Genomic DNA, 24,376 nt, shown 5'->3' with positions numbered 1-24,376 from the left:
AAAAAAATAAACATGAAAACTGTCAGAAAAATTATGATGGAACCAGCAGAGGAATGGAAGCTGATGCCACAATGAAAATGTTTAGCCGATCACTGCAGGAAAGGGGTGTCCGATACACACAGTACCCTTGGGATGGAGATTCTAAAGTGTATGAGTGTCTTGTTGAAGCAAATCCACACGGAAATATTGTGATAAAGAAATTGGAATGCACTGGGCATGTGCAAAACAGGATGGGCACATGTCTCAGAAAATTAAAACAAACTCTTCACACCACTGCACTGTCTGATGGCAAGCCACTTAGAGGTTGGACGACTGATAAAACAATAAATCAGCTTCAGCAGTATTATGGAACTGCCATAAAAAATAACGGAAATGAGGAAAGCAGTCTGGGCCTCATACTTCCACAAACTTTCACCCAACAGAAAACTGATACATTCACTCTGCCCATCTGGACCTGAATCATGGTGCAAATTATGGAAGGCTGAAGTTTCAGGAGTGTCTTTTGAACACAAGAACTCTATTCCTGAAGCCGATAGGGAAGCAATCAAACCAATTTACAGGGACCTAGCTCACTCAGACCACCTCCAAAAGTGTCTACATGGGGGAACACAGAATCCTAACAACGCATTCAATAACATTATTTCGACACAAGTTCGCAAAAATGGTTTTCTAGGGCTCAATACACTAAAATAGTGTGTTAGTGAAGCTGTGTTAACGTTTAATGATGTAAACACAGGAAGAATAAGAGTTCTAAAACAACTTAACATCAATCCAGGCTACCATACTGTAAATGGCTTGAAGTTATTGGACAAGTTGAGACTCGCCAAGGCACAGTGTACAGCCGAGTTCACCACCAAAGAGGCAAGGTCAATCAGAAGAAAGGAGCTTTTAGAGAAGGAAGCTGGCAACGATGATGATGCTGACTATGCTGCTGGGTGTTTCTGAGACTTAATTTAAAATTACACGTCAATTTTTATCAGTTTTACTTTTTAAATGTGATTTTCTCAAAATGACTTTTTTTATGCTTTATCTTTCTTTATACCAAAAACTACTTGTGACAGCTATATGAAACTTTGGCACCTATTTCATTATAACATCTACTGAAGCACAACCATAGCAATAATTTGAATAGATAGACATCTAGGGCATTATGAGTACAATTGTTTGTAATAAAAAAATAGCACCTCATCTCTTAATTCTGGTTCAGTATACATAAATAACATGGATAAGATAGCTGTAAAAACCTTAGAGTGTTATCTTCATTGCTTCCAGGGATAAAGGTACATAAAGTAGGCTAATTTAACATTACCCGCATAGGTCCTGTGAACTCCCTTTAACATGACATTTTCACTTCCTGATGATCTTTCTGACAATATTTGATATATATGTCTTGGCAATGGTTTCTTCCATGGTGTACAGAGAGAACTTGATGAATATTGTAGAAAATTTTGATTCTAAAGATGGCATCAACTGCATTAGGAGTGATATTTCACGTGGATGTTATTTATTTGTGTGTGTGCTTATGTACGTACGTACGCATTGTTACATCCTTCTGAATCTCCTTGGTGTATTCATCTCTTGGTCTCCCTTTACGATTTTTACCCTCCACACTGCCCTCCAATACTAAATTGGTGATCCCTTGATGTCTCAGAACATGCCCTACCAAACGATCCCTTCTTCTAGTCAAGTTGTGCCACAAACTTCCCTTCTCCCCAATCCTATTCAACACCTCATTAGTTATGTGATCTACCCATCTAATCTTCAGCATTCTTCTGTAGCACCACATTTCAAAAGCTTCTATTCTCTTCTTGTCTAAACTATTTATCGTAGATGTTTCACTTCCATACATGGCTACACTCCATGCAAATACTTTCAGAAACAACTTCCTAACACTTAAATCAATACTCGATGTTAACAAATTTCTCTTCTTCAGAAACGCTTTCCTTCCCATTGCCAGTCTATATTTTATATCCTCAACTCGATTCGACTACATTCCATTATCCTCGTTTTGCTTTTGTTGATGTTCATCTTATATCCTCCTTTCAAGACACTATCCATTCTGTTCAACTGCTCTTCCAAGTCCTTTGCTGTCTCTGACAGAATTACAATGTCATCGGCGAACCTCAAAGTTTTTATTTCATCTCCATGGATTTTAATACCTACACCGAATTTTTCTTTTGTTTCCTTTACTGCTTGCTCAATATACAGATTGAATAACATCGGGGAGAGGCTACAACCCTGTCTCACTCCTTTCCCAACCACTGCTTCCCTTTCATGCCCCTCGACTCTTATAACTGCCATCTGGTTTTTGTACAAATTCTAAATAGCCTTTCACTCCCTGTATTTTACCCCTGCCACCTTCAGAATTTGAAAGAGAGTATTCCAGCCAACATTGTCAAAAGCTTTCTCTAAGTCTACAAATGCTAGAAACGTAGGTTTGCCTTTCCTTAATCTAGCTTCTAAGATAAGCCGTAGGGTCAGTGTTGCCTCAAGTGTTCCAATATTTCTACGGAATCCAAACTGATCTTCCCCAAGGTCGGCTTCTACTAGTTTTTCCATTCGTCTGTAAAGAATTCACATTAGTATTTTGCAGCCATGACTTATTAAACTGATAGTTCGGTAATTTTCACATCTGTCAACGCCTGCTTTCTTTGGGATTGGAATTATTATACTCTTCTTGAAGTCTGAGGGTATTTCACCTGTCTCATACATCTTGCTCACCAGATGGTAAAGTTTTGTCAGAACTGGCTCTCTCAAAGCCGTCAGTAGTTCTAATGGAATGTTGTCTACTCCGGGGGCCTTGTTTCGACTCAGGTCTTTCAGTGCTCTGTCGAACTCTTCACGCAGTATCATATCTCCCATTTCATCTTCATCTACATCCTCTTCCATTTCCATAATATTGTCCTCAAGTACGTCACCCTTGTATAGACCCTCTATATATTCCTTCCACCTTTCTGCTTTCCCTTCTTTGCTTAGAACTGGGTTTCCATCTGAGCTCTTGATATTCATACAAGTGGTTCTCTTTTCTCCAAAGGTCTCCTTAATTTTCCTGTAGGCAGTATCTATCTTACCCCTAGTGAGATAAGCCTCTACATCCTTACATTTATCCTCTAGCCATCCCTGCTTAGCCATTTTGCACTTCCTGTCGATCTTATTTTTGAGACGTTTGTATTCCTTTTTGCCTCCTTCATTTACTGCATTTTTATATTTCCTCCTTTCATCAATTAAATTCAATATTTCTTCTGTTACCCAAGGATTTCTACTAGCCCTCATCTTTTTACCTACTTGATCCTCTGCTGCCTTCACTACTTCATCCCTCAAAGCTACCCATTCTTCTTCTACTGTATTTCTTTCCCCCATTCCTGCCATTTGTTCCCTTATGCTCTCCCTGAAACTCTGTGCAACCTCTGGTTTAGTCAGTTTATCCAGGTCCCATCTCCTTAAATTCCCACCTTTTTGCAGTTTCTTCAGTTTTAATCTACAGTTCATAACCAATAGATTGTGGTCAGAGTCCACATCTGCCTCTGGAAATGTCTTACAATTTAAAACCTGATTCCTAAATCTCTGTCTTACCATTATATAATCTATCTGATACCTTTTAGTATCTCCAGGGTTCTTCCATGTATACAACCTTCTTTTATGATTCTTGAACCAAGTGTTAGCTATGATTAAGTTATGCTCTGCACAAAATTCTACCAGGCGGCTTCCTCTTTCATTTCTTACCCCCAATCCATATTCACCTACTATGTTTCCTTCTCTCCCTTTTCCTACTACCCAATTCCAGTCACCCATGACTATTAAATTTTCATCTCCCTTCACTATCTGAATGATTTATTTTATTTCATCATACATTTCTTCAATTTCTTCGTCATCTGCAGAGCTAGTTGGCATATAAACTTGTACTACTGTAGTAGGCGTGGGTTTCATGTCTATCTTGGCCACAATAATGCGTTCACTATGCTGTTTGTAGTAGCTTACCCGCATGCCTATTTTTTTTATTCATTATTAAACCTACTCCTGCATTACTCCTACTTGACTTTGTATTTATAACCCTGTATTCGCCTGACCAAAAGTCTTGTTCCTCCTGCCACCTAACTTCACTAATTCCCACTATATCTAACTTTAACCTACCCATTTCCCTTTTTAAATTTTCTAACCTACCTACCCGATTAAGGGACCTGAGATTCCACGCTCCGATCCGTAGAACGCCAGTTTTCTTTCTCCTGATAACGACGTCCTCTTGAGTAGTCCCCGCCCGGAGATCCAAATGGGGGACTATTTTACCTCCGGAATATTTTACCCAAGAGGACGCCATCATCATTAACCATACAGTAAAGCTGCATGCCCTCGGGAAAAATTACAGCTGTAGTGTCCCCTTGCTTTCAACCATTCGCAGTACCAGCACAGCAAGGCCGTTTTCTATATATTACAAAAAATATGTATGTGCAAATATATTTGCTAAATAAACATTAAATGGCCCAGACTACACAGGGATGTCCAAAGACTCAATCCATTGAAGCATACATGCTTCACACGACTCTTGATACCATCAGAGAAATGTCTGTTAGCCACTAATTTACAATGTGGCTCATTTTCTGAAAATCAGCACACTTACAGGTACTTTCAGTGCAAAAGCCCCACTTGTGCATTTGTAATTGCATTTACCTTCTCCAGTCAGGAATTTCTTGAGATGTACTCACACCTCAATAGGATGATGAAAGCCTGGAACTTTAACAGTTAGATTTTTAATAAGTTTGTAGTTCCTGGTTTTTATGGCTTAGCACTCAAGTTTCCATTGACTGTTCCTGTTGCATTCAGTAAAGAGCATTTGGACTCCTCCTCCACCTGCTGATCATCTGGATTTGAGGCATTTTCTAGACAGCACGAGGAAACCTCCATGAAGTGGAATTGACTCATTTTTAGAAGGTTATAAATACTCATATTTCCACAAAAAAGAACAGGAATAATGTTTGATAGTACTGACAGTAGATCTGACTGCGCCATTAATGGTTCTCATAGCCATATTCAAACCAATATCAACTTCCTTCACATGAGCACAGTGGAGCTAAACTGGTATGCAATATTCTTCCGTAGAGTATACCAACACAAAGGATGCTCCTTGAAGAACTGAAGTATTTTTACCACATATACTACATGACAGTTTTGTCACCAGGTTCATTTGTGTTTGTATCTTCTTAACTACCGGGAAAGGTTGTTGTGTTATATCACCAGTCTGTCTAATGTGAGACCAACTTATTCTGGCTTATCAATTTATCTGTGCCCAGAGGACCAAACAGTGGGTTAATCTTTGCTGATGTTAATCAGTTAGAGAGGTGAAAGAGACATACTTACATTTCAGAAACATTAGATCTACGGCAGCATGTCTTAAAATATTCACAAATTTAATAAGGATGTCTGTTACGTGTCATACACATTCAGAAATATCTTCACTCTGATGAAATTGCAAGGTCATCTGCATATTGAAATTTCTGGCATGTCAAGCGTGGAGGGTCTGCTGTGAAGAGATTGAGTAACACCAGAGCAAGAACAGAGTCCTGAACAAGCCATCATTTAGTAAATGTCATCAGATTTTCTTTTCACCTTGATGTACTTAAAAATGCCAATCCCTCAATATGTTGCTTAAGAAGTTACCTAGAGTCTTTTGAGGTATTTTATTCAGAAATTTAAATAAGATCCTCACATCACACCTGGTCACAAGCTGCCAACAGACCAATGGAAAGTACCGTGGTCTTGAATTTCTTCTGGTAATCAGTGAGGGCACTTACTCATAGCAACTTCTATGGGCTCTAAACCCAGCTTGTTCAGGTGGTACCACAGAATTAATTTGACTGTTAAATTTTGCCGGTAATGTTCCTATGTGAAGAACTTCGTTGAAAAGGCAAACTAGCCACTTTTGCAATGTAGGACCAATGTGCATCAAAAATTCATAGTAGAGACCATCTGCACCTGCAGTTTTTTTACATTTCATATGGCTAAGGGCTGTCTAAATCCCAGTGATCGTAAACAGAGAGGAGAATTTTGGGCTAGGTTGTAGAGATTTCTTGACCTCAGTAGGTTCTTTCTTTACTTGCTGAACATTTGCTCCAACTGTTGCAACCTTGCAAACTTCCACTAAGTGACAAGCAATTGTGTCACATGAGACTGTTGACGTCTTGTGTTGTGGAAAGGGTCTTCTCCCAGCTTCTGAACCAGTGACCAAGCTTCTCTTCTGGAATGTGTGAATTCCAAGTCTCTGGTTTCTTTGTGCTTTTTTCTCTCCCTTGGTCATTCAAGGAATTTAAGAGTGAGGCTGTTTCTTGTCAACCATTTTCCTTGAATTTACCATCTGGTTGATTTCTTGGTTCCGCCCAGGAATCCTTTACAGCACCCTATGCATATGCTGTTTTTGGCAGTAGATATGAAAGCCCTCAGAAACTTTGAATACGAGTTCAGTAATGCAGAAATCTCTTCTATTGATTCATCCAATGCTTTTGAGAATTAATCCCAATCTGCTTTTTGGCAGTTCAAATGGTATATAGGAACATATCACGCTGGAGGAATATCTAAGCTGTAGGAGCAGACACTGGGCTGATGTCAACTTCTGGGAAAGTTTGAAGGACTGTTATCATGATATTTTCTGTACCACACATAGAAGTTGACACACAGAGGTCACGTGTGCTCACTGTACCCCATCTTCTAGACTTGAATGCTCTCTCTTTTTTTATATCACAATGGAGCATTAAGTTGGTTGCTTGCACCCATTATACAAGCATTCTTCCAATTTCATCTTCTTCCGCACAATTCCATTCATGATTGTGGCTGTGAAAGTTGCCTACATATATTGCAACGTATAATCTGGTGGAAGCTGTTTGGGACAAACAGTGTTTGTGTGTGACCTGTGGTAGTTTCTCATGTACACTTCACAACACTTTTGAATGGATCCATGCACTGGAATCTTTGCTCATTACATCATGAACATTCTTACAGCCTGTCTCCTTTTAAATGAAAAAAAGTCTTACATTTCTTTCAAAGCACAGAGTCAGAGATTGATACATGAGTGTATTAATAATGAAAGATAAGCACTGGAGCCTTATAACTATGCATAGTGTTGTACAATAAAAGTTCTAGCTCCAAATGCAAATGGTGGCTATTATTTTACAAGTGTCAGGATGTACAGATCACACCAGAATATAATCCAAAAAAGGTCATTAACTAAATTCAAATAGTATCCAACTTACGGGAGAGTAATAGTTTCAAAAAGAGAGAGGAAAAGAAGCAGAAGAAGAAAGAGAAAAAAGGAAAGGAAAGTAAAGTATTGTGAAACACAACTTCAGTGTCCTTGGATTCTAATGTCTGAAGAAAATGGATAAAAATATAGTCAACCATAACTGTGATAGGTCTCACATTAAAAACAAAAATATATATGAAGAGAATAAAGAGAGAGAGAGTCAAAAGAGATCACTTGAAATGCAGTATCAAATCATGACAGATACAAATATAGGCAATTCACATGTAAACAGTGAGCAAGATTGGTGTGTAGAAAGCTTAAGAATATATTAGGGTTCCAGAATAAAAACCAATTCTCAAAATTTTCCTGGCAGCTGTTTGTGACAAATATGGCACTTTTCCTTGAGTGTCTGCCAATATAGTCTGTATGGGATTCAGATGAACATTGTGCCTAACTTTCTTACAAATATTCAGTCACTCTTCTTAGTGTGATCTGTTATTGTATTCATTATAAAGACTTGTTTGAGCAGCTCTCTACGCTAGACTATCCTGTGCAAGCCTCTTCATTGCAATGTACCATATTTACCAGAGTATAAGACAACTCTGACTATAAGACTATGTGCTTTTTTTTTTTTTTTTTTCAGGAGGCTTCTTGAGAAAAATTTATTTTTAACATATTACGACTAATCAAAACCACAAACTGTTTTCTTGACATGATGTATCTGCCAAAGAAGTTAACATTATACCTATTCTAAATTTATGTCTTTTATTGATTGTTTGCATTCTGATAATACAAGGAGAAATAAAATAACTGAAAAGACATGGTTTATATTAATTTTTGGACCATTTATCTTGTCTACATTTTTTGCTTATCAACCTTGTTGTCTGTGGTATCACTTTTTTTAATGATCATCCTTGTTGTCACAAGTATTAGGCTGTTTCTTCCAAATACACTCCTGGAAATGGAAAAAAGAACACATTGACACCGGTGTGTCAGACCTACCATACTTGCTCCGGACACTGCGAGAGGACTGTACAAGCAATGATCACACGCATGGCACAGCGGACACACCAGGAACCGCGGTGTTGGCCGTCGAATGGCGCTAGCTGTGCAGCATTTGTGCACCGCCGCCGTCAGTGTCAGCCAGTTTGCCGTGGCATACGGAGCTCCATCGCAGTCTTTAACACTGGTAGCATGCCGCGACAGCGTGGACGTGAACCGTATGTGCAGTTGACGGACTTTGAGCGAGGGCGTATAGTGGGCATGCGGGAGGCCGGGTGGACGTACCGCCGAATTGCTCAACACGTGGGGCGTGAAGTCTCCACAGTACATCGATGTTGTCGCCAGTGGTCGGCGGAAGGTGCACGTGCCCGTCGACCTGGGACCGGACCGCAGCGACGCGCCGATGCACGCCAAGACCGTAGGATCCTACGCAGTGCCGTAGGGGACCGCACCGCCACTTCCCAGCAAATTAAGGACACTGTTGCTCCTGGGGTATCGGCGAGGACCATTCGCAACCGTCTCCATGAAGCTGGGCTACGGTCCCGCACACCGTTAGGCCGTCTTCCGCTCACGCCCCAACATCGTGCAGCCCGTCTCCAGTGGTGTCGCGACAGGCGTGAATGGAGGGACGAATGGAGACGTGTCGTCTTCAGCGATGAGAGTCGCTTCTGCCTTGGTGCCAATGATGGTCGTATGCGTGTTTGGCGCCATGCAGGTGAGCGCCACAATCAGGACTGCATACGACCGAGGCACACAGGGCCAACACCCGGCATCATGGTGTGGGGAGCGATCTCCTACACAGGCCGTACACCACTGGTGATCGTCGAGGGGACACTGAATAGTGCACGGTACATCCAAACCATCATCGAACCCATCGTTCTACCATTCCTAGACCGGCAAGGGAACGTGCTGTTCCAACAGGACAATGCACGTCCGCATGTATCCCGTGCCACCCAACGTGCTCTAGAAGGTGTAAGTCAACTACCCTGGCCAGCAAGATCTCCGGATCTGTCCCCCATTGAGCATGTTTGGGACTGGATGAAGCGTCGTCTCACGCGGTCTGCACATCCGGCACGAACGCTGGTCCAACTGAGGCGCCAGGTGGAAATGGCATGGCAAGCCGTTCCACAGGACTACATCCAGCATCTCTACGATCGTCTCCATGGGAGAATAGCAGCCTGCATTGCTGCGAAAGGTGGATATACACTGTACTAGTGCCGACATTGTGCATGCTCTGTTGCCTGTGTCTATGTGCCTGTGGTTCTGTCAGTGTGATCATGTGATGTATCTGACCCCAGGAATGTGTCAATATAATTTCCCCTTCCTGGGACAATGAATTCACGGTGTTCTTATTTCAATTTCCAGGAGTGTATGTTGCAATTTATTGGGTAGGGGCTGAGTTTGGGACCCAGGAACACAGCTGTTTTTACCCAAATACCTAATGGATTTTGCTTCTATACTGACATTACACTGTTAGAATGTCCCTTGCTTACTGTCTCCCCATACGCTCCCATTGGCTGTGTAGACTATCATGAACATTGCAGCATGAAACACTTAAACACACCACTGGCCCCTGTCTAGACTTTTACCATCTCCTGCATTGATGAATACTACTGTTGACTATTCTAATGCCAGTTCAGTTCTGAATACAAATGGATTCAGGCAATTGCAGTCTGCATGTGGTAAATGTTCCTCAAAAGCTAAAGTACACAGTATAGATTCCCATAGTTGTCATCAGGCCATAATTTGCTGCCTGCTCACTTCTCTCCTCCCCACACTCATGTAGTTTTGAGCCAAGCTGGTACTGTATAACTATTCCCACCCCAATCCTTCTGTAGCACTGTACTTGAGCAACTGTGAAACTGGACTGCAATATCATCCGGGTGCAAGTCAGATGTAACAGCCGGCCAGTGTTGCCGCGTGGTTCTAGGCACTTCAGTCTGGAACCACGCGACCGCTCCGGTCGCAGGTTCGAATCCTGCCTCAGACATGGATGTGTGTGATGTCCTTAGGTTAGTTAGGTTTAAGTAGTGCTAAGTGCCAGGGGAATGATGACCTCAGAAGTTAAGTCCCATAGTGCTCAGAGCCATTTGAACCATTTTTAAGATGTAACAACAGCAACTAATACATAAAAAAGGATTGAAATCACGATTCAGTCAAATTCTGAAACTTTCCCTTGTCCTGTGATCTACTGAAGTCTATTGGTACAATCTCCAAGCCAGGTCTTGCGGCTCTAATATATTCTCATGACAATTACAGTCAGTTTAATATGATTTATTTCATTTGTTAGACATTTTATTCTGGATTAATTTTTCTTCTTGTTTCATCCGAATGGAGTCATCATCTTCTAAAGCTGATTAAAAGCTGGTAATGTTTTTACCTCGTATTCTAATAAATGAACAGTAACCGAATTTCTCATGTGCAACCCACTTAGTAAAACAATAGTCTCTCATAATAAAATTAAATATTGATCAAGTTTTTTTTTAAGGATAACATTTCTGCTTTTCAATGCTACCTTTACTTAAAAAGCATCCTTAATGTTTATACATGGTATTCACATATATGACAACTTTTATTGCAGACCTGTTCAAATACAATAGGAGTTTGTAGGATGACAGATTTAGTGTTATTTCCTCCTTTATTTCACAAATTGTCAGATTTTAAGCAGAGCAAAAGATTGTTGTAGTGGCTAGTTCATAGTTTTTCGCATAATACCTGCATTAGTGGTGCATGAGCCAAATATCAAGGATTGATTGAGCAATTTCGCTACTGTATCGATTGCTTCAGCATAATAGGAAATCCTGAGCCTGTTGCAATGCGAATATCATTTGCCCGACCTTGCCCTTCCAAATTTTTCAGTATAAATTTGCATGTGACCTCATCTCTCTCTCTCTCTCTCTCTCTCTCTCTCTCTCTCTCTCTCTCTCTCTCTCTCTCTCTCTCTCTCTCCCCCCCCCCCCCCCTTTTAGACAAGTTGTGCCATCCATTTCTTTTCTCCTCAGTTCAATTCAGTACCTCTTCATTAGTTATACAATATACCCATCAAATCTACAGTATTCACAGATAGGTCAAATTCACTTGGTCAGGTTTTAAACACAGCACATAAGAACATTTTATAAAAAACACCACTTACAGACATTCATGCCATTAATTAGGAGCCTATAACTGTTTACCTGTTATGGAACATGTCAGTGATCAATAGCTGAGAATTATTTTCTCTAACCAGAGTATTCATTGTGGTAATTGTATGTGAGAAGTTAAATCTGTATGATAGGCTGGAAATTGACTCTCGATCCCCAATTTTGACAGGCCATAACTTCCTACGACACCCCCCCCCCTTTTTTTTCCCCCCGAAGATGCAACTCTCTCAGCATTGTGGAAGAGACTGCACAGTTTCCAAAGAAACAGAAGCACTCTATGACTACCTGACGTTTTGAATCAGTCCATGAAGAATGCTCAGATAGGGTATTTGGTTGTGTGCTGTCTTTCAGAAAGACAGAGGCTTGTGTTTGGATTCCAGATGAACAAATAGTTTTAACTTTTCATGGTTAACTATCATTGTTCCACTTCCTACCCTTTTACGTTCTTACTCTTGTGCACTGCATACTTTTACTAACTCCAATTGTCAAACAGCAGTTCAGTGGCTCAGTGGAAGAAGAGTTAACTGCAAACACTTCCTTTCCTCAGACAACAGCCAGCTTCTCACTATGCACAGCACTAACAAGCACAGTCACATACATTTCGACAACACACAATTATATAACAACACAAAAGAAAGTACTAACACAAGCAAATAAAACTGAAAACTATGAGTGGCCAAAACATGAGATCAAACTACACCACTATTGGACCTGCAGGTTATGCAAATTCTACACTAATAAAATTACCACAAAGAATGAAAACATAAAAATAAAAATGAGACCTGATGTATTTTAGATGCCATTAGCTCTTAACAATACAACAAAAACAAGAATTCCAGCTATTGGACAAGCACTGAGCACTGTCACACTACACACAGGCAGACTGCATGTCCAGTATTCCACTGGGCCTTTCTTTTTCCTAAGATTGCCAAGTTCATTCTTTTTTTTACTTTTTGCAGTCTTTTTGAAAACTAATAGCTGTTTAAAATGAAACTACATAAACTCAGCCTATCAGAAGAAGAGGTCCTAACAGACAAAAATACCTAATGAAAGCAGATGTTGGTGTTAGAAGTATTGCATGATTGAGAAATTCAGTACTGGCAAAGAGTGTTCCTAAGTGACAAATGGAGCCTTGAGAATCACGAAGAGAGGAAAAAAATGTTTATTGCAAAATTACTGTTATGGCAACTTCACAAATAAACCTTGTTATCTGTTGTATACTCCATTCTTCTTTCAAATGCTGGAACAGACACTGAAGTAACAAGATGGTATTCCTGGAATTTGATTTCATCTGGTTCCCATACTTTCTGAAACATAAAGAGAAACTTTTGTTATTCGGAACAATGTTTACTTAATTTAGCAGAGTCTCAAACAATAGAAATATATCATACAAAACACTATTCCTTCCATTAAGGACTCAGAGCTGGAAATAGCTATTCGAATAGATGATGCAAAAAGCTTCTGGAGTAAAAATAAAAAGGCTCTTTTTTTTTTTTTAATGTGCTTGCCTAATGCTTAGTAATTATGGCAATGATGTCATCAACAGCAGTAACAGAAGAAACAGAACAAATAATTGAAGATAGTGCTTCACATGACAGCTGATACAATAATTGGTGAGAGGGATATACTGACTGGAAACAGACTTTAACATATTTAGTATCTCTAGATCTCTTTACATATTAGATAGTCCACCTGCTTAGCTGGGTGGTAACGTGCTTGCCTTCCATGCACTGGGCCCGGATTCGAATCCTGGCTGGGTTGGAGTTTTTCTCTGCTCATGGACTTGGTGTTGTGTAGTCCTCATCATCATTTCATCCTTATCACCGGCATGCAAGTCGCCCAATGTGGCATCAAATGAAATAAGACTTGCACTTGGTGGCTGAACTTCCCCGAATGCGGTCTCTCGGCTAACGATGCCATACACTCATTTTCATTTCCATGTCAGATTACTATAAAATTGCAGGTAACCAGGTGCCAAAGCAAATTCTTTGGCAGCAACAGCTTAAGCAACTATTTTATGTCCATCCATGCCCTCTCATTGCAGCTAGTACCCGTATATGAAGCCCTATCTTTCTTTCAAAATAAAATAAATAATCTTATTAGCTAGAAAAAGGTATTTCTTTGTCAGAAAAGCTAAAAAAACAAACATGGTCTGAAAGAAAAACAAATCTGTTGTATTTAGTTAACAGCAAGGATAGGGTGTTAGCATCACACATTTTAATAGGCAACAAAAAAACTAAATTTAAAGCAAGCTGGGGTACACTTAATGTTGTCATGCACTCTCATGAAACAAAACATTCTCTCAAAAATAAATAGTAAAATCCTTAAGGTAACAGACTTTTAACAAGAAGGCTAATCTTTCTTAGATGAAAGTATGAGAACACTTATACATGTTACCGATTCGTGTAAGTCAATGGTAACTGTCAGACTCATACAATCATTCTATATTTGCTGCAAATACTTCATTTTATTTCTTTATCTCAGTGTTTTTTTTTCTATGATTCTTTTGCAGACTAGATGCTGTGTTTACCAGGTTGCAAAACAGCTTTGGCCTCATTATATTACTGCCAGGCTGATCAATCTCTGGCTTACTCATAGATAAACATTATGCCACTTTCAAATTTTGTAACATTCTTAATGAAGTAACAGCCATAATTAAACAATATGGGAAATGATGTACAAAATTCTGTGCAGATTGAGATTTCTGGAGCAAGAATGTTATAGATTGGTAATCTACTTCTATGCCAGTCCAGCCTTTTCACAGTACACCAATGAAACTTTTAGACCATGTACCAACAGTCTGGTACCAAGAACGTAACAAGTTTCTTTATTTTAAATAAGAATGTTCTGTTTCATGCATCATTCCAGAGTATATTAATGGATGAACATAAATTTTGTACCAATTAGGAATGACATTGATGTGTACATGATTTTAAAACTAATTCTACATTGATATCAATTTTAACAAATGAAACAGCTCACACATTACAAAGTAATAGTCTACAATGCCAAAATAAATTAACATAAATGAACATCAATTACCTGGACACTTCAGAAACAGAGGTTCAATGTGATGACACACATTCTTCTACTGTGCAAGATTTATTTCCATTTCATTTTTCTTTTGTTACTTACCGACATTAGTATAGAATTCAGTTCCTGACAAAAGTGCTAAATATACATGTACAAAACCATCATCCATACTACTGCTTTTTTGTCTATTCATTCCAGAAATTTTACAAGGGAGGGGTATTTACAGGGCAGTAAGTTGGGTAAGGGCTCACACTTTGAAGGTGGAAGAACACAGGGGACATAACCAATACCTTGACTACAGTCTGCTTATAAACATTGTCCTCCTCACGTTGGCTGAAATACAGTTCTTTATTTCGGAAATGTTTATCTAGCTTTTCTTTCTGTTCTAAATTTTCCATCACATCAAATAGCCATTTTGCTAGCTTTGGATCCTGTAAAAAGCACTCTAAATAATTATCTCATAACTGTAATTATTTGTGTGTCTAACTGAGTATAATTTTTATTAGATAAAATAAAATATACAAATAATTAAAATTTATTCACAAATCATAGCTTAGCATTTTCACTGGTAAAATGAAAATGTTAATTTTGTGTTACTTAGTGAGGAAACAACCCTAATCACAAATTGTTTAATGAAGGATCTTCCAACTGACTTACAGCACAGTGAAACTCTCTGATGACAGTAGAAGCAAGACAGATGCTGTTGCCTTCAAATCATTAGCCACTAAACTCTGTTAACTCTTCATGTTAACAGGAACTGACAACACAGGGAGGAAAAATGGACCACTGAAACCATTAAATTTACTTTCGTGTGTATTGCAGCCTCCACCAATAAATAACAGTTATCCCAAACTGCCCATCACAGAAATCAAAAAAATCTTGTCACTCAAAAAAAGTAACTCTTCTAGCTATGAAATTTCAAAAAGCACTGAAGTTTTGTGCTGCGTTGATAGACACACTCTAAGCCTGCAGTTACCTTTGTAATCAGTTGATGAGTCAAGCTGTAATTATTGAAAGACTGAATTATGCAATGGTAAAACCAATTCATAAAACTGGAGCAAGAGATCTCTAATTACAGACAACACATCTGCCTCCTCCCAATTTTCTCAAAAAATTTTGAGAAGCTAGCTAGCTTTTAACAGAATATTGAACCTCCCTTCTGAAAATAACCTTTCAACAATGGACCAGTTTGAATTTTGTAAAGGGTTCTCTACATTCAGAAAGCAATACATTATCTCACGAACTCAACTCTGGTAAAACTAAATAACAATTATCCAACTGGCATTTTCTGTGTACTTGCCAAGGCTTTCAGTTGTGAAAATCATAATATTCTACTGGCAAAAAGTACAATATTAAAGTATATAAGGCATTCCCCCTCAATGGATGGTGTCAAATCACCACAGTAGAAAACAGAGTCGCCATAACATGTGACATCACAGGCATAAAAGTAAATTTTTGATAGGGAAACATAAACCTTGGTGTCCAACAAAGTTCAATACTTAACCCACTCTAGTTAATACCCTATAATTACAAATGATTTACCAGGGAAATTGGAAGACTCTTTAAAAATTGTCTCTTGATAGTACAAGTACACTGGTAATGAGCTCAACTACACCCATACCACAGATAGTCAGCAGGAAATTAGAATAGGCTTACAACTGTTTCACAGAAAGCAATTTCTCTCTTAAGAAGACTCATATTATGCAATTCCAAATAAATCAAAATGACATATAGGTATCAGAGATATAGATCAGTGGACATCACTAGATGAAACTCCATGTGTAATGTTTCCAAGAAAATATGTGATGATAAACTGCAGTGGCACTGTCAAATTTATAAGTAAAGCCTGCTTTGCACTTGAGAATCTTGCCCTTGGTAGTGATGTGAAGACAAGATTGCTCACGTGCTTTGCACTTTTTCTCTCAGTACTGTCCTGCAACATGAACTACTGTAACAATGCAGCAAAGGTCATAATGTATTTGTTCTACAGAAGGATGCAGTAAGAATATTATGTAAAGTTGATAACCAGACATCTTACATAAGCCTCCAGGGTCTTTGGAATTTTTCATTTGCATTGCAATACACTTATTTCTTGATGCTATTTGTGATCAACAGTAAGATTAATTTAGGAAGTACCACAAAATTCATACATACAATATTAGAAATAAAAATAATTTTCATATAGGCTATGCATCCCAGTCTAGAACCCAAAATGGAGTTTCATATTCTAGTATAATAGTGTATGACAAGAAACTTCCTGGCAGATTAAAACTGTGTGCCCGACCGAGACACGAACTCGGGACCTTTGCCTTTCACGGGCAAGTGCTCTACCATCTGAGCTACCGAAGCACGACTCACGCCCGGTACTCACAGCTTTACTTCTGCCAGTATCTCGTCTCCTACCTTCCAAACTTTACAGAAGCTCTCCTGCAAACCATGCAGAACTAGCACTCCTGAAAGAAAGGATATTGTGGAGACATGGCTTAGCCACAGCCTGGGGGCTGTTTTGAAAGAAAGGATATGGCGGAGACATGGCTTAGCCACATCCCCCAGGCTGTGGCTAAGCCATGTCTTCGCCATATCCTTTCTTTTAGGAGTGCTAGTTCTGCATGGTTCGCAGGAGAGCTTCTGTAAAGTTTGGAAGGTAGGAGACGAGATACTGGCAGAAGTAAAGCTGTGAGTACCGGGCGTGAGTCGTGCTTCGGTAGCTCAGATGGTAGAGCACTTGCCTGCGAAAGGCAAAGGTACCGAGTACGAGTCTCGGTCGGGAACACAGTTTTAATCTGCCAGGAAGTTTCATAACAGTGCACACTCCGCTGCAGAGTGAAAATCTCATTCTGGAGTGTATGACAAGCTGACAACAGGCATCAGACATAAAATTGCAAATCTGAATATTCAAAAACACAGTGAAAGAATACCTTATTAGCCAATCTTGTTACAATTTTTTAGAATATTTGACCTGGGCAATGTAAATTCCAATCAATATCAATGTTCATATTAAACAGGTTTTTAATTTTCCCAGCATATAGAAGGCTGATCAAGTTCTGTGTAAAGATACATAATCAAAGTAAAAAAAAAAATAGTAGTTGAGTAGTGTTTGAGGATGAACAGTGGCTTTTCTCAAAGTACCTATGCTTTTGCTATAATATATGATTTCAGTTTTTTCAACAACTAATTTCAGCATCATTATCTGGTTGAACATAACTGAGTCTTTTGACAACACATTTTATATCGTGGGCAACCACAGCTGTAAGGATGCTTTCTTGCTAAATAAAACTAAGGCAGCTGTTGACTATATATCCTTGGGTGAGCATTATTTATCCAGCCCTTGGTCTTGTTTGACATCCTTTTATTATAATGTCCTCCATGTTTCTTTCTAGAATTTGAGACATTTACCATGGCCATCTCGTTCATTTCACCACTTGTACTTTGACTGCCATTCCTTTTAAGGACGTTTTAATACAACTTGACAGAGAGTGATGGAGGTGTCCAATAATCTCCATGTTTCATTCTAAATGATTTGAATGTGAGTATTCTACTTACTGTGTACCCAAAATGCTTGTTCTCTTGATTTTTATTGTCTAGTTCATATACATAGTACATAAACATCATTGAAGTTACATAATTGATTTCACTGGGACCTCTTGTCAAAATTTTTAAAATTTTCCTCCAATCTGTTTTTTTTTTCTAGTCAGATGTACCTGATGATGTAACTTAAAGGCAGCAAATAAGTTGTATGAACAAAATGATTATTCAGCAGCTGCTGCAGTTTTGTTTACCAAGAATAAGTCATTTTGCCTAACTATGACAAGTCACTGTTGACATTTGCCAAGAACCTTAGAACTATAAATATTTGTGTATGTTTCTGTATCGTTATCATTGTATATCTATGAACTTAACAGTGAACAACTGCTCTCTTTAAAAATGAAAATACATTTGTAAGCTACAGTGCACATGTAGTTTATGTTTTATATAATTAAATCTTGTGTAACTTCTCTGATCCAGCTTGATGTTAATTTCTTGAATGCTTCCAATGCTCAAAAAATATCAGTCTTCTATGTACTGATTTATTTCATTGTGGCTTCTGAATTTCCAAGCCTCTGAGCTACCTATTGAACTTAAATTTTTCTTGACAATAATTCTTTTCAATACTTTACTGTGTCTATATTATAGTGTTAGGCACTTACTTGCATAGAGGTGTTCTGGTTTCACTTCAGTGTTGTAATGTGTTGTTCTTGCAGTTCTTGACAAACACTTTTTACTGATAATGTTTTTTCTTTATTCCACAATGTTCACAAAACCCAAAATATGTTCTGACGTGTGCTAATATAGCAACAATGTATTGTAAACTTTATGATTACAGTATATTTCATCAGATGCTTAGGAAAGTTTGTCACTGCTCTATTTTAAACTGTTTCTGTTAAACTTAATACTGGAAGATGGGCAGAAATTTAAATAAGGCAAGGAGTAACCACTCTCCATGTATCTGAGGTGCCGACTGGTCAACAGGCATAATGAAAGGATTGAAATATTGCTGAGCTTTCATACAATGTCCTCCTCCAGTCCTGTCACATACATTTCCTACCCTAAAAGAGACAAGGCCACCTGTTAAAATTGTAAGTTGTCAGGTCGTATACCACCTCTGTTGTTAACTTTTATGTAGGCAAGAACGCCAACCAGTTGCCGCACCAACAACCTGTGGCCAAGAGCACAGTTAACCACCCAGTGGTAGAGCATTTCACTGAGCACAACATGCTCCACTTTAATTGCTGTTTCATGACTCAAGCATCAACATCCTGCCCCCATCTCCATCTCCACCCCCACCCCATGTACAAGCTTCTCTGAATTACATAAGACAGAAAATGTTCTTACAACGTATCTGTCAATCCCACAGTCTTCCTGCCTCTATCTCTGCTACTCTCTATTCCCTTTTGCCTTACATTGTTCCATTAATCTACACTCTCATTTTTCTTTCTTGTGGTATCCATTTTCCTCTGTTCTACCTCGCTTCACTTCTTCCAAACTCAATCCTCCACTTCATTATGAGCCATGCATGAAGTTTCCTATCTGTGACACTGCCTTATTCCTACACTGCTCCTTTGCCAGCCATCAGACACCCTACATTCCACCCCTCCCTCTCCGCCTCTTTTTCCTCTCACCCATTCCACCTGACACAAAGCTGCTGTTTATACATGGTCTAGCATAGCTAAAGTTGACACACAGTTAACTAAACTTATTCTGAAGTTGTATTAACACATTTAGTGGTTTTTTGTGGAACTTATAATTGAGGTTTTTATGTTTTAAACATTCAGTATTACTGTAAGGTTATTATTCCCATTATATAATTTTAGTCATCAATCCAAAAACTGGGTTGATGCAGCTTTCCCCAATAGCCTGCTTTTTGCAGGTCTCTCTGTATCTTGATAACTGCTGCATCCTACATCTACATGAATCTGTTTACTGCACCGAGGCCTTGCTCTACACATCTACGTATTTTACCCACCTCCCCCACACTTCTCCCCATTACAAAGTTAACTATTCCTTAATGTTTCAGTGTTTATCATATCAAATCCTTCTTATTTTAGTCATATTATGCCATAAAATTTTTTTCTTCCCACTTTGATTCACCTCTTCACTAGTTATTCCATCTACTCATCTATCCTCAGTATTCTTCTGTAATACTACACTTCTAAAACTTCTATTCTCTGCGTGCCTGTATTGTTTGTCATCCACATTTTGCTACCCTATAAGGCTATACTCTAGCAAAATACTTTAAAAACGGACTTGCTACACTTAAATTTATATTTACTGATATTATGTTCCTCTTTATCAGGATGGCTTTACTTGTCATTGTTATCTACATTTTAATGTACCTTTACTTATACCATCGTTAGTTATTTTAGTACCCAAATAGCAAAACTTGCTTACTATTTCCAGTGTCTCACCTCTTAATTTAATTCCCTCAGAAATAATTAACTTGATTCAACTATACTCCATCACTGAAATGTTATGGGAATGTGTAATTATACTAGAAAAATAGCAATACCACTGTTTGAAACATATTTTTTTCTGATCTGTTAAATTTCTATCTGCCACTCTTCATTAATCTGCAAGTAAGTAATTGCCTTTATCAATTCTAATCAACTGAACTTTCCAGTGATCAGTCATTCCAGAAAAAGTAAGGAAATTCTTTTTGTAATCATGTTCAGAGACTGCCATGTGTATTATGAAACTGTAAATCAGAAGATAAAGAGTCACAATACTGAAGAAGTACAGACAAAGTAAACTTCTAGATTTATGAAACAAAAGGAAAAGAACTAACATATTCATTCAGCCCCACTGTGTCCTCTAAGTACTGTAATGAATGAGTAACCTCATGAACATAACATGAGATGACAACATATATGATGTCTTTAAAACATCAGATTACTGTGCATTATGATTTATGTGAATCAGCAAATTGACTATTTTAAACAAACTGTAAATCTAAACAAGAAAAATATTCTTACTACAAATTAGTACGAAAGCAGTGTCCACTGTCTCATAACCTGAATTTTTTATTTCTTACAACAATTTCCCATTTTCCAAAAGTTCTCCCTAAGAATATTAAACGTTCAGTTTTCTGGTGCACCCATCTCTTTTCATAACATTCCTTCTGACTCCCTTCATACATGTTGTCTCTGCTGTAATCCATGGTTGGGGGAAACTTTTCCTTTCTGTAGCACATACACAATTTTAACTTTCTTGCTGCTCATTACATACTCTCAGGAAAGTACAGTCTCAAGTTTTTATATTCTTATTTTTTGTGTGTGTTGCATATGGCCCAAAGCTAGAAACACAGTTACAGTTACAAAAATTGTCCTTTTTTACAAGACTACACAACAGTAAATTTAGAAACAAATCAGTTATGTAAATACAAGTAAATGCTACTCTGTAGTTCAGGTTACTTGAATCATCTGACTAACCTCAACATCAGCATCTGCATGGGTCCACACAACAGGATGTACCTCGCCTTGCAAGACTAATGGTTGTGCAACTATTGGGATGTACTGAAACACCGTCTCTCGCACTTCATTGAGACTCTGAATGTGTTTGAATACACCTGATTGAAAATTTGCAAGATTTCAACAACAAATAAAATTTAAAAACAAAATGAAAACTAAATTCAAAAATAATTTTTCCAGCAGACAAAAAACATCTTATTAAATTAGCATGTGGTGTCTCATAAGATATCATTGTGCATTCATATTCATATAGGCCTAATTAATGTAGTCACATGTCTACGGCATAGCCTGTAAGTTGTAACCATTAATATTATTAATTTCTGGTTTCCCATAACACACAATTACAGGAATGAAAACAACTTTCAACCTTCAATACATCACAGCAATAGAAATGCAAAACATAAAGGGTAGTCTATTCTGAACAACTGCAGATCTTTAATATGAGGAATTAGTCTATTGCAAATGGTTACTGAAATTTAATTATTTTAATGTAAACATTACCAGTCATTTATACTTCCAGAATGAATTTCCAACTACACAGCAGACTGCAGGCCATTTTAAAACTTTCTGGAAGATTAATACTGTATGCAAGACCAGGGTTCAAACTTGAAAACAACTTACTGATTATGACTAAACCTTTCTCCATGGTATGCTTTCTTCTAGAAGTACTATCCCAGCAAGGTATGCAGGAGAGCTCCTGCTTGGTCTGAAAGTGGAAGAAAGGTACTGGCAGTATAGGAGCTATCAAGGAAGATTGTGAGTCATGTATGGATAAATTGAGAGTCAGTAAGAGTATTCCCCGTGAACAACAAGTATCCGGGTTCAGGTCCCAAACCATCATACTGTTTTAATCTGTCACGAAGTTTCCTTTCTACTGAAACAAAAATTATTTTTTCAGAGAAATTTCATGTGGATGAATGATGCAGGCAAACAGTCACACAGTCAAAGTTTGTCCTTTGGTATCAACTACTTGCTGTGTTCCCTTTATCTGAGTACATATACACGTAATAAAAGTGGGGAGGAGACCATAATAGCCATTTGCAGGTCCCAATAATTAGAGTAGTGGTTATCAAAAATGCAAGTTCAGGTGGTGAAATATGCTCCACTAAATAGACAAGGATGAGAGGATATGGAAGACCTTCCACAGGGCAGCTTTCAGCAATGCAGTGCAGTGCAGTGCAGTGCAGCAATGCAATGCAATCCAGTGCAGTGTGACAGCACCTTTTAGAAGAGTGAACAAATAGTAGGCTGTCTTCCAACTGTGTTATGAAGATTCAGCCACCTATATCGGGAAGCAGCCTGCTGTATTGTGTTAGCAATATCCTGGTGCCCTATTTGGTTATACAGTCCCGTGAAATTGGAAAAGTGGAGAATCATCACTTGCCCTGACATCAGTCCTTGAGTAAATACATGCTTTTATACTTTCTGCAATTTACTTATGGACCACAACTGCATGGCAAACAATGAAATTACTCCACAGGCTATGTTTCCTAAATTATTCTTAGTCAGTTGATAATTATGTTTTCCTTGTTCCTATGGTGTAAATAGTTTTGCCGAGGAATTTTTATTTTAGAGAAGGACTTAATATTTGATATTTCATAGTAGCTTCTTGTAGTGTTTCAGCACAAGACTCTCAGGACAAAAAGCACTCCACTCAAGTAACACTTGCACGCAGTGAGGCTTTCCTTCAGACAGTTAGGATTTGACTGAAGTGCCTACTTTGTTCTGTACAGGTTATTCAGTTTAAAGACTGACAGCAGAAGGCCACCACTGACCCTCCAATACTTGGGGCACTTGACTGAAGACTCCCAAACAAGCAGGTTTTTTGTTGGGTTGCCGCAGCACTTGACAGAATAGTAGGTGAATGATGCATCGCTGTCAAGTGAGGTGCAGCATATGGACTGTTAAATCAGCTGTGCACATAATAGCTGTTCTCGACACAGTTAATGTTGTGTGTGGTGTCAAATTAACAGCCACCAGCTGATGCAGCAAAGTCATTGCCGCAGCGCTTAATGGAGTGGTAGATGAATGACACATAGCTAGTTGTGTATGAGATGAAGATGAATATTTTATAATTAATACTCAATTAATTGTGTTTAGATTACTATCCATTCACGTAATTCACAATTTTGTAATTTTGATTTTTCAGGAAGATTGCAATATTGTAAGTGTCTAATGTTTGCATTATTTAATGTATGTTGCATGCATCAAAATGTATGAGGGGAATAGTGAGAGGGTGCGAACAACAGCAGAACACCACCAGCAACTGGTAGATCAGCAGGTAATTCCACAGTTAGCCACAGACAACAAATAAACATTGCAGCTAGTGTTGATATACATAGTGTTCATGCGAAAAAAAGTGAAAATTATACAGATAAAAACAGTGTGTGCATGAATTGTAGTGATGAAATCAGAAAGTTAAATGATTGTGTAAGTAGTCTGCAACTAACCATTAATATTCTGATTAGCGAACTAAAAAAACTTACATCTGGAAAGAGTGAACCGACAGCGAACTTGCCTCACAATAACCTTGAAATTCCAGGCAAAGTGAAAAACGAAGTGCCACATTCTCAATGAAGCTCATTATATGTACCTAATATCATGTTTACAAGCAGTTTCAGTGTGCAATCAACTGTGCAAGATAAGAAACATTGTGCATGTGACAAAACTAATTTCCGAGCTGAATAGGAGACTAAAAATACGTGAAGTGATACATCCAAAAGAATGCCTAACAACTCAATTACTGTTATGAAAGAAAATCAGTCTGAAAGACCTGAACACTTGCGTGACTTAAATATCAAGTGTTTGTCCAGCGCCAATATTAAATTCTTTGGATATGACACTGGCAGCCCTTCTAAACATGCAGAGAAACCTTAACAAAGAAAAGTCGTTGTGATGGCAGACTGTCATGGTCATGGATTTGCTTGCCTTCTGAACGGTCAGTCTAGTGTACAAACAATCGCTTACAT

At 38.4% G+C, this 24,376-nt stretch overlaps 1 protein-coding gene across 3 annotated transcripts in view; it reads right to left on the bottom strand.

Moving 5' to 3' along the window:
- LOC126262734 (voltage-dependent calcium channel subunit alpha-2/delta-3-like) overlaps nt 1–24,376 on the bottom strand; it is a 374,776-nt gene that overhangs the window by 126,594 nt on the left and 223,806 nt on the right. For 2 of the 3 annotated variants that reach the window (XM_049959539.1, XM_049959538.1), the window contains exons 9-11: nt 21,369–21,505; nt 14,694–14,834; nt 12,573–12,677 (exon numbers count right to left, since the gene is read on the bottom strand). In XM_049959539.1, the coding sequence (XP_049815496.1) occupies nt 12,573–12,677; nt 14,694–14,834; nt 21,369–21,505 (383 nt within the window). The remainder of the gene's footprint in view (nt 1–12,572; nt 12,678–14,693; nt 14,835–21,368; nt 21,506–24,376) is intronic. The other variant, XM_049959541.1, reaches the window with a different exon arrangement.

Source organism: Schistocerca nitens, chromosome 6 (assembly GCF_023898315.1).
Source record: "Schistocerca nitens isolate TAMUIC-IGC-003100 chromosome 6, iqSchNite1.1, whole genome shotgun sequence".
Lineage (NCBI taxonomy): Eukaryota > Metazoa > Arthropoda > Insecta > Orthoptera > Acrididae > Schistocerca > Schistocerca nitens.
The sequence above is the reverse complement of the archived record's forward strand: the minus strand, read 5'-3'. Positions and strand labels throughout refer to the sequence as shown.